The 10,519-nt window shown below is 51.8% G+C and overlaps 1 protein-coding gene across 4 annotated transcripts in view; it reads left to right on the top strand.

Annotated features, from left to right (window-relative positions):
• Lmna (lamin A) overlaps positions 1 to 7,578 on the top strand; it is a 28,785-nt gene extending 21,207 nt beyond the window's left edge. For 2 of the 4 annotated variants that reach the window (XM_006501073.1, NM_001002011.3), the window contains 11 exons: positions 295 to 451; positions 1,793 to 1,918; positions 2,096 to 2,266; positions 2,397 to 2,522; positions 3,579 to 3,799; positions 3,889 to 4,111; positions 4,572 to 4,679; positions 4,780 to 4,899; positions 5,313 to 5,408; positions 6,114 to 6,380; positions 6,626 to 7,578. In XM_006501073.1, coding sequence (XP_006501136.1) covers positions 295 to 451; positions 1,793 to 1,918; positions 2,096 to 2,266; positions 2,397 to 2,522; positions 3,579 to 3,799; positions 3,889 to 4,111; positions 4,572 to 4,679; positions 4,780 to 4,899; positions 5,313 to 5,408; positions 6,114 to 6,380; positions 6,626 to 6,652 — 1,642 coding nt within the window. In that variant the 3' untranslated portion in view covers positions 6,653 to 7,578. Of the gene's footprint in view, positions 1 to 294; positions 452 to 1,792; positions 1,919 to 2,095; positions 2,267 to 2,396; positions 2,523 to 3,578; positions 3,800 to 3,888; positions 4,112 to 4,571; positions 4,680 to 4,779; positions 4,900 to 5,312; positions 5,522 to 6,113; positions 6,381 to 6,625 lie in introns of those variants that run through there. The other 2 variants (NM_001111102.2, NM_019390.3) reach the window with 1 other exon arrangement.
• The last annotated feature ends 2,941 nt before the right edge of the window (positions 7,579 to 10,519 follow it).

The following is a 10,519-nucleotide window of genomic DNA, read 5'->3' as shown; positions in this document are numbered from 1 at the left end:
GGAGACAAAGGTGCCCTGTCTATTTTAGAGGGAATAGGAGGCAAAGAGAGCCAGGCATTCATATCATCTGATCTAGCTTCGCCATTGGCCCCAGGCACGTTCTTGGGCCCTGAGTCATGGGAAGGGTAGAGAAGAAGGGGCTTTTGGGAAATCTCAGGGGTGGTGAGAACCCAGCCTCAGAAACTGGTGGATGCCAACAATCCTAATGTAATGATGCCCTCTTCTGACAGCTGCGGGGACCGCAGAGAGGTCCCATCCCAGATGCACTCCTGAAACCTGCTTTTCTTTTTCTAGCAACACCAAGAAGGAGGGGGACTTGTTGGCTGCGCAGGCCCGGCTCAAGGACCTCGAGGCTCTTCTCAACTCCAAGGAAGCTGCCCTGAGCACTGCTCTCAGTGAGAAGCGCACATTGGAGGGCGAGCTCCATGACCTGCGGGGGCAGGTAGCCAAGGTAGGCCGCTGTCCTGTGACCCCAGTGACCCCACCTGGTCCGACATATCATTCGGTCCCATTTGCCTGCTCACCTTCACTTCTCCAGTCTAGAACACTGCTCATCCTAAAGCAACCCACAGCCCAGTTCTGGTTCCCCTCCTCCTGTCTCCCTAGACAGCTCCAAGCACTTCAGAGGAGAGCTGTCCACTGAGGCCATAACAGAGTTGGGTTTTTTTTGTTTGTTTGTTTTGTTTTTAAAAAGATTTATTTATTTTATGTATATGAGTACACTGTAGCTGTCTTCAGACACACCAGAAGAGGACATCAGATCCCCATTACAGATGATTGTGAGCCACCATGTGGTTGATGGGAATTGAACTCAGGACCTTGAGGAAGAGCAGTCAATGCTCTTAACCACTGAGCCATCTCTCCAGCCCCCATAACAGAGTGCTGATAGCTAATTATACCTAGGTGTGCTGCCTGTGTGTGCAGTGTCCGCTACTTTCCAAGCTCTCCTCTCTGCAACTCTGCTCTCTCATGCTGCTCAGGAGTGAAGAAGTTAGGGACACAGTTCCCTGCTCTCCTCCCTCCCCAGCTCTTCCAGGCCTGCAGTTGCCCAAGATGAACACCTTAGCTTGGTGCTTCCCCTGGAAACCATTCTCCAGGGCAGTTAAGGGTCTCTCCTCCTGGTCTAACCCTTGCCTGCGGGTCCTACTCCCTCCTCCTGCACACCACACCCCAGCAGCACTTCAGCTCCAGCAAGACCTGTCTTCCTGACAGTTAAGGATGATGTCTGTACCTGACCTGCCACTGCAGCCACTCATGTCCCTTCCCAGCCTCCACTCACATGCCCTTCCCAGGTCTTCCCACCCCCACCCCCATGCTTTGTTCCCATCTTCCTGCTCCTGCTGCAGTCTATGTGGACCTCCTTCATAGTAACTGCTGCTCCAAGAGAGGGAGATCCTGCACAGGGGAATTTACTATTAATTTTAAATTCTTTGTTTTTTCACTTTTTTTTTTCTTTTGTGGGCCCCTGACATGCCCCAGCACACATGTTAAGACCAGGGGACAACTTGCAGGAACCTGTCCTCTCCTTCTGCCATGTAGGCTCTAAGGATGGAGCTCAGGTTGTCCGGGCCTAATGGCATGCGCCCTCACCTGCTGGGCCATCTTACAGGCCCTCACCCTTGATTTCTTAGTGCCATGGGTAGAATGTGGGTGTCCTTTCTTCCCCCCGTGGGCACTGAAGGCCTTCCCTGCCTCTAGACCCTGCCTCTAGATGGGGACAGCCATCACCTCTCCTTTGGCATTTCCTGAACCCCCTCCCACCTCTCCATGAACTTGGCTTTCTCCCTCTCAGCTTGAGGCGGCCCTGGGAGAGGCTAAGAAGCAGCTTCAGGATGAGATGCTGAGGCGAGTGGATGCTGAGAACAGGCTACAGACGCTGAAGGAGGAGCTTGACTTCCAGAAGAACATTTACAGCGAGGTAAGCGTCCCGCTGTACAGGTCTTTCTTACTGTGGACAGCTGGGAGGGGTCACCTAATAATGCCAGGCTAAGCGAGGGCTGCCCGTGCCTGGCCGGTGGAGTTACGACTTCTGGTCTCAGCTTCTAAGGAACCATTGCGATGTTCTAATCTAAGTGTCTCCCCTTAACCCTTTCAGGAACTGCGTGAGACCAAGCGCCGGCATGAGACGCGGCTTGTGGAGATCGATAACGGGAAGCAGCGAGAGTTTGAGAGCCGGCTGGCAGATGCCCTGCAGGAGCTGCGGGCTCAGCATGAGGACCAGGTGGAACAGTATAAGAAGGAGCTAGAAAAGACATACTCCGCCAAGGTGCTGGCCTCATCCTGTCCTCTCCCTGGTGCTGCCCTGGGGACGGGTGGGTGGTGGCAGGGGGCCAGGGATGCCTTCCTCAGGCCCCCAGCTCCAGGTTCCTGCTCTCATAACTGTGTGCTCCCTGCAGCTGGATAATGCCAGGCAGTCTGCTGAGAGGAACAGCAACCTCGTGGGGGCTGCCCATGAGGAACTGCAGCAGTCTCGAATCCGCATTGACAGCCTCTCGGCCCAGCTCAGCCAGCTCCAAAAGCAGGTGACCCTCAGTTTACCCCTCCCACCTTGGCTCTGGTCTAAGCAGATACTGCAGAAGCCCACTGAGAAGGGGGTGGGGGAGGGACTCCAGGACCACATGCTATGGTTCTGAATCTGATGCCTGTCTGGCTTTCCAGGGCTCTCCTTTAGCTAGCCCTGATCCTCAGAGCCTCTATTTTACTGTGCATGAAGGGTTTTTCATGTTTCTTCTGTGCCTGCCGGAGACTGAACCAGAGGCCTCTTGCTTGGTAGATAGGTGCTTTCTCACTGAGTTACAAACCCAGCCGCATTCCCTACTTGGAGATAGAGCTTCCCTTGGACTGGACATGTAGCTCAGTTGGTACAGTGCTTGCTTATTATACACGATGGCCTGGCTTCTATCCCCAGGACCACAGGGAACTGGGTGGTGCATGCCTTTTATCTCAGGTTGAAGTATCAGAGATTCAAGGTCACCCTTAACTATACAGCAAGTTTGAGACCAGCCTAGACTACCAGACCTTATCTCAAAAAAGAAAGAAAAGAAGCCAGGTTGTAATAGCACAGGCCTTTAATCCCAGCACTCGGGAGGCAGAGGCAGGAGGATTTCTGAGTTCGAGGCCAGCCTGGTCTACAAAGTGAGTTCCAGGACAGCCAGGGCTATACAGAGAAACCCTGTCTTGAAAAACCAAAAACCAAACCAAACCAAAATACCACAAACAAACAAACAAACAACACATAAATAAAAATCCTTAAAAAAAAAAGTGGAAAATGATGAACATTCTTGTCCTCCGGGACTCCCAGGTCTGTCATGACACTGCAGTGTGAAATGTTACTTGTGTCGATATTATTTGTCACAATAGCTACACTATTTGTGACAAAAGAAGATGGGGGTCTAGCCTCGGAATGAGAGGTTTCAGACAGACATTAGGAAGGGCTTCCTGGTCACTGGATAAGGCCATGGTGGCTCTAGAGAGAGCCTACAGATCCTGAGTGTCCCTCTGCCTGCCCCTGTGCCCCTCCCTCTTCATCGACATCAGCCCTTGGGAGCTCATCAGACCCTTTGTCTTCCCCGCCCCAGTTGGCAGCCAAGGAGGCAAAGCTGCGTGACCTGGAGGACTCGCTGGCCCGTGAGCGCGATACCAGCCGGCGCCTGCTGGCTGAGAAAGAGCGAGAGATGGCGGAGATGCGGGCGAGGATGCAGCAGCAGCTGGACGAGTACCAGGAGCTGCTGGACATCAAGCTGGCCCTGGACATGGAGATCCATGCCTATCGAAAGCTGCTGGAGGGCGAGGAGGAGAGGTGAACTAGGAGGGGTCTACAGAACTTGTCAGGGGCCTCTGGCCGCAACTACCATGACTAACCCCGCACCGTGTCTCCACCTTCCCCAGGCTGCGCCTGTCCCCCAGCCCTACCTCGCAGCGCAGCCGTGGCCGCGCCTCCTCCCACTCATCCCAGTCTCAGGGTGGAGGCAGCGTCACCAAAAAGCGCAAGCTGGAGTCTTCCGAGAGCCGGAGCAGCTTCTCGCAGCATGCTCGCACTAGCGGGCGTGTGGCGGTAGAGGAAGTCGATGAAGAGGGAAAGTTCGTGCGGCTGCGCAACAAGTCCAACGAGGTGGGCCTGTGAACCAGGGTGGTCTTTTCAGTGGCTGGGAGTTCTTGGTTCTCGTGGAGCATCTGTCTCCCTATCTGAGAATTTGGAGTGTGTGGTAGTCCTGTCATCTTTAAATTGTTGGGAAGATGCATGATATAGGGATGGGTGACCCTTGAGCCAATAGTCTAGGTTTGAATGCCAGAGGTAGTGGTGGCAAGCCTGTCTTTCTTTTCTTTTTCTTTTTCTTTTTCTTTTTCTTTTTCTCTTTCTTCTCTCTTTTTTTTTTTTCCGATGGGGTCTTGCCCAGGTTGGCTTTGATCTCCCTAGATTAAGCTGTTCCCCTGCCTCAGCCTCCATAGTAGCTGGAACTGCAGGCGCACACTGGCGCCCAGCCTACCTAAGCTCCTGAGTGAGATAATCCAAGAGTCGGTTGAACTCCCTGTCCTCCTTCCTCCTTCCTCCTTCCTCCACCCTACTTCAGGACCAGTCCATGGGCAACTGGCAGATCAGGCGTCAGAATGGTGACGATCCTTTGATGACCTATCGCTTCCCACCGAAGTTCACCCTAAAGGCTGGGCAGGTGGTGACGGTGAGTGGAAGGGCACTTGGGACTCTGGCTGGAGTGGAGAAGTTGGCCTCAGGACAGGAGCATTAAAAATAAGCACATCTCTTAAACCATCTTTTCCCAGATCTGGGCTTCAGGAGCTGGGGCCACCCATAGCCCCCCTACTGACTTGGTGTGGAAGGCGCAGAACACCTGGGGCTGTGGGAGCAGCCTTCGCACCGCTCTCATCAACTCCACTGGAGAAGTGAGTATGTTGCAGCCGGTAGCTTGCTGGACAAGGCTCCCCCTGGTGGCCATAATGGGAACTAGCTACCTCCAACCCAAGGGAACCTGCCTTGGGTTTAGGATCGCTTTCCTGAGCCCAAGTCCCACCCAGTAAGCAAGCCAGAAGTCTCCCCAGTAGAATAATGGGTGGAAGTCAGCCAGTGAGTGTTAATAGCAGACTCCAGCTTACAGAGCACCGAGCTCTCAGTTGTGTCCTTTTTGCGCGTGCGTGCGCGCGTGTGCACATGTGCATGTGTTTATCCTTAGTCCCCAGCATCAGAGGTTGGACAAGGTTGTATAAAGGCCCGGGACAGTTCTAAGTGGTTACTATGGGTAGACAGGCTGCACAGCCCTCACCCCCTGACTCTTGGGCCTGGGCTTATGTCCCCACAGGAAGTGGCCATGCGCAAGCTGGTGCGCTCACTGACCATGGTTGAGGACAATGAGGATGACGACGAGGATGGAGAAGAGCTCCTCCATCACCACCGTGTGAGTGGCAGCCGCCGCTGAGGCCCAGCCCACAAGGGTAGCCCTGCCAGCCTAGGGCAGCTCTCCCACCTCCATGCCAAAGTCTTTTCATTAAAGAATGTTTTGGAATGCCACTTGCTGCCCTGGCCTTTCTTCTCTCTCCTCCCTCTACCTTGAACAGGGAACCCAGGTGTCTGGTAAGGAAGGGAGTGGGGACTTGCTGATGCCATGGATACTCCACGGTGGCAGTGGACAGGGTTCTGGATTTGTGTCCTGGGAAGGGGCTGGGAGGACAGAGGTGGCCCCAGCCCTGCCTCTCTTCCTCACTCCCATTGCATGCACACTTCTCTCCTCTCTCCTTCCACCCTATTGCATGCTTCTCCTCAGATTTCCCTGCAACAATGTTCTCTTTCCTTCCTGTCCCCTCACAAATTAAGTCTCTCCATCTTTGCTCTTCCTCTTGATTGCCCCATAAGTGTCTAAGATTCAGGAGAGAGTTAAAGCCACAGCTCTTTATTTCGAAGGCTTCCTGGCTATTTCCCCCATCATGCCCTTCCTCCCAGCCACAGGTCTCCCAAGTCCCCATCACTTGGTTGTCTGGGTACAGACAGAGGTCACCTTCCTGCCCAATGGCCAGGAAGCTCCAAGAGCCCACAGCCTAGGTGCCGGTCCTAAGAAGTCAGTCCCAAACTCGCTGTCCCTCCTGAGCCTTGTCTCCCTTCCCAGGGTTCCCACTGCAGCGGCTCGGGGGACCCCGCTGAGTACAACCTGCGCTCACGCACCGTGCTGTGCGGGACGTGTGGGCAGCCTGCTGACAAGGCTGCCGGTGGAGCGGGAGCCCAGGTGGGCGGATCCATCTCCTCTGGCTCTTCTGCCTCCAGTGTCACAGTCACTCGAAGCTTCCGCAGTGTGGGGGGCAGTGGGGGTGGCAGCTTCGGGGACAACCTAGTCACCCGCTCCTACCTCCTGGGCAACTCCAGTCCCCGGAGCCAGGTGAGTCATCTCTGCCCTACAGCAGGACACTGCTCACTGAGCAGCAGGGCAGGGCAGCCCAAGGGAGTGGGGTCCCCCTCCTTGCAGTCCCTCTTGCATCCTGCCCCTCCTGTCTGAACCCCAGACTCGAGGTCAGGGCAAGGCCCAGAGTGTGAGGGTTGGGGAGACAACCCCCTTTGGGGTCAGGGAGGGAGAGGAAGGGCCAGCCACTGCTGCTCACACCTCTGCCTTCTCTTCTCTCTTAGAGCTCCCAGAACTGCAGCATCATGTAATCTGGGACCTGCCAGGCAGGGCTGGGGGCAGAGGCCACCTGCTCCCCCCTCACCACATGCCACCTCCTGTCTGCTCCTTAGGAGAGCAGGCCTGAAGCCAAAGAAAAATTTATCCCCTGCCTTTGGTTTTTTTTTTTTTTCTTCTATTTTTTTTTTCTTTTTCTAAGAGAAGTTATTTTCTACAGTGGTTTTATACTGAAGGAAAAACTCAAGCAAAAAAAAAAAAAATCTTTATCTCAATCCTAAGTCCTTCCCCTTTCTTTCCTTGTATCTGCCTTAAAACCAAAGGGCTTCTCTAGGAGCCCAGGGAAAGGACTGCTTTTTATAGAGTCTAGATTTTTGTCCTGCTGCCTTGGCTTTACCCTCATCCCAGGACCCTGTGACAATGGTGCCTGAGAGGCAGGCATGGAGTTCTCTTCACCAGCCTCCTCCAACAGCTGGCCCACTGCCACGCCAGCTGCAGAGAAATGGGGCGCAGAGAGGATGACTGAGAAGGTCAAGCCCCTCCCCGGCACTACACGAGGCCGAGGCTCCTCTGCCTGCCTTACCTTCTTCCTGCCCTTCCCTAGCCTGGGGCGAGTGGATTCCCAGAGGCAAATCTGCCGTGCTTGCTTTTTCTATATTTTATTTAGACAAGAGATGGGAATGACGGGGAAGGAGAAGGGAAGATCAGTTTGAGCCTACCTTTTCCCAGCTTCTGAGCCTGGTGGGCTCTGTCTCAATGATGGAGGGCAATGTCAAGTGGGATACAGGGAAGAGTGGGGGACGAAGGCTCCCAGAGATGGGGAGAACCTGCTGGGGCTGGTGAGAAGTCTAGAGGTGCGGCGATTGGTGGCTACAGCAAACACTAAGGAACCCTTCACCCCATTTCCCATCTGCACCTCTGCTCTCCCCTCCAAATCAATACACTAGTTGTTTCCATCCCAGATGCTGTGGTGTCTCTTTGTTGGGTGTGATGTGTGTTTTCAGGGGCAGACACATGCACACAGAGGTGCCACACATTCACTATATATTCACTACCCAGCTATAAAGGTGTGTATGAGGGAGACTTCTAGAAAGGTCAGCATATGTGGGGTGAGCGAGGGGTGTCCTTCCTATCCCTCATCCATCCAGCACCTTTTAAAAGGGGCCAGCAATCCACATGTGCATCAGACACAGGAGCACAGAGAGACGGAGGGTAGAGTAGGGGCCAGAAGTAGCAGAGCTTCCCTTGCTGCCCCTGTAGTCGCAGGGCTCTGGATGCTGTGATTGCCTCTGTAGGCCGAGATACTCTTAGGAAAGGAAAGAAAAGGTGGGGTGTGGTGAGTTTGAGGCTAATCTGGTATTCACAAGACCCTGTTTCAAAAGTCTTTCTTGGAGCCCAGCAGTGGTGATGCACGCCTTTAATCCCAGCATTTGGGAGGCAGAAGCAGGCAGATTTCTGAGTTCGAGGCCAGCCTGCTCTACAGAGTGAGTTCCAGGACAGTCAGGGCTACATAGAGAAACCCTGTCTCAAGAAACCAAACCAAAACTAAACAAAAGTCTTTTCCTGGGAGAAGAGCTGGGCGTTCAGTCAAAAGTGATTGAGGGCTGGAGCAATGACTCTGAAATGAAGAGAACCTGAGTTGGGTTCCCAGCCCCCCAGTCAAGTAGCTCCCACTGCCTGTAACTCCAGCTCGAGGACATACAACATGTCTCCAGAATGCCAAGTCTATGTACTTCACATATGAGCACCCACCCCACACACATGTACACCCGAATTCACATCCACACACAATCAAACCTTTTTAAATCATTGAACCAGTCATGCTATTGCATGCCTTTAATTCCAGCACTCCAGAGTCAGGTGGATCTCTGAGTTCAAGGCCAGCCTGTTTTACATAACAAGTTCCAGCAACCAGGGCTTTATAGGAGAGACCCTGTCTCAAAAACAAAACAAAAAAATCACAACAACAAAAACAAAACAAGAAACAAAACCCAAAGTGATTGAGTCCAAGAGATGTCTTCATTGGTAGAGACACGTGCTAAACCTAAACCCCACCCCTGAGACACGCATGGTGGAAGGAGAGAGCTAATTCCTGCACGTGATCTTCTGACCTCCATGTTGCCATATGCAGTGTGATTCCATTCTTGGGGAGATTGAACAAATTACTTATTTTTAAAACGAAAGAGAGAGAGAGAACCCAGCTGCCACTCTTCAACTGACTTACCAGAAGGAAAAAGAAAACTGGTTCTCCTCTACCCTGTTATAAAAACCAACCCTACCAACTGAATGTTCCTCCATTCTAGATCCCATGTGTCTCTCTATCCATCCTCCTGACCTCTCACTCTATGGTTTTTTTCCCTGTGTTCACTCCCTGTCAACTGGTTGCTTGCTCCACCTCTTGACCTGTGGTTGACTTTATTAATCTTGTTTACAATAAACAGAAAGCTTTTGAATTAAAGGTGTGTGCTAGAGCTGAGCTACACCAAGACTAGAAACAGGTTTTTCCAGTGTCCAGTCTTGGGGTTCACAATATGATATAACAGTGACTACTAATCTCAGACAGAAAAATGACAATAGATCAAAGTAAGGGCCACCAAAGCCCAACTTGGTGAACCAGTGAAGTTTATTGGGATAACTGACAGAGTAGAGGTGAGGGGTTAATGAATCAAAGATGGCTGCCTCACCAAAGCTCGCCCAGCATGGGTGACAGATAGCTCAGGAGAGCTGGGAACCTGGAGGTCAGCCCACAGCTGCAGGCAGCACAGCAGGTCAGAGAATGTCCTTTCCAGGTGACTCAGCTTCCAGGCAGATCAACTAGTCTCTGCCCTCGAGCAGCTTAGTCTGAGTGTTTCTGAGTAGTCCTTACTGCTTAGATATCTCGAGGACAGAGACAGCCACCTGGTCAGTTTCAGGAACTTCCTGAAGCTATTAAGTTAATTACTTTCTGAGCTTAACAAGTTATCCTGCCGGGCGGTGGTGGCACACGCCTTTAATCCTAGCACTTGGGAGGCAGAGACAGGTGGATTTCTGAGTTCGAGGCCAGCCTGGTCTACAAAGTGAGTTCCAGGACAGCCAAGACTACAGAGAAACCCTGTCTCGAAAAACCAAAAAAAAAAAAAAAAAAAAAAAAAAAAAAAAAAAAAAAACAACAACAACAACAAAAAAAACAAAAAACAAAAAACAAAAAACAAGTTATCCTAGCAAGATAGAGTGTTTCATCTTCTGTCAGACAAGCAGGACATCCTGCTGCTTTAGACCCAGTACTTTTGAGACAATGTCTCACTGTGTATAGCTGGCTATCCTGGAACTCCCTGTGTAGACAGACTCCCTTGATCTCCCAGAGATCTACCTGTCTACCTCCCTAGTGCTGGGATCAGATGTGTGGGATCACCATGCCTGGTCCTAACATTCTGTGTGTTAATAAACTTCCCTGTGCATGTGAGAGCGTTTCCCCACAGAGGCCAGAAGAGGATGCTAGATCCCTCAGGTTGTATTTAACAGGCAGTGTGATGTGGAGAATCAAACTTAGGTCTTACACACAGTCTGAACTCTTAACTGTTGAGCCGATTCTCCAGCTCCAAGATGGAAGGTTTAACTCTCAAAGGAAATTGCTACACATTGCCCCATCCACAGTAAACAAATGTAATTTTAAAAGTCACTTTAATTATTTGAGAGGGCCATCTGTAGGCAGGAGCACGTTTCTAACATCCTGGCTGCCCTGGTCCATACCCAGCATGGAAAAAAAAAAGACATCACGATGTGGCCCTTATCTCTGTAATCCCAGCACTTAGGAGACTGGAGTAGGAGGATTGCCATGAGTTTGAGACGCTGTTTCAAACAAACAAACAAACAAACAAACAAACAAAACAAAACAAAATAAATACATTTAGGGGCAGGCTGGG

Source organism: Mus musculus, chromosome 3, assembly GCF_000001635.26.
Source record: "Mus musculus strain C57BL/6J chromosome 3, GRCm38.p6 C57BL/6J".
NCBI classification, from domain to species: domain Eukaryota; kingdom Metazoa; phylum Chordata; class Mammalia; order Rodentia; family Muridae; genus Mus; species Mus musculus.
Note: the sequence above shows the minus strand (reverse complement) of the source record. Positions and strands in the feature narration are given on the sequence as shown.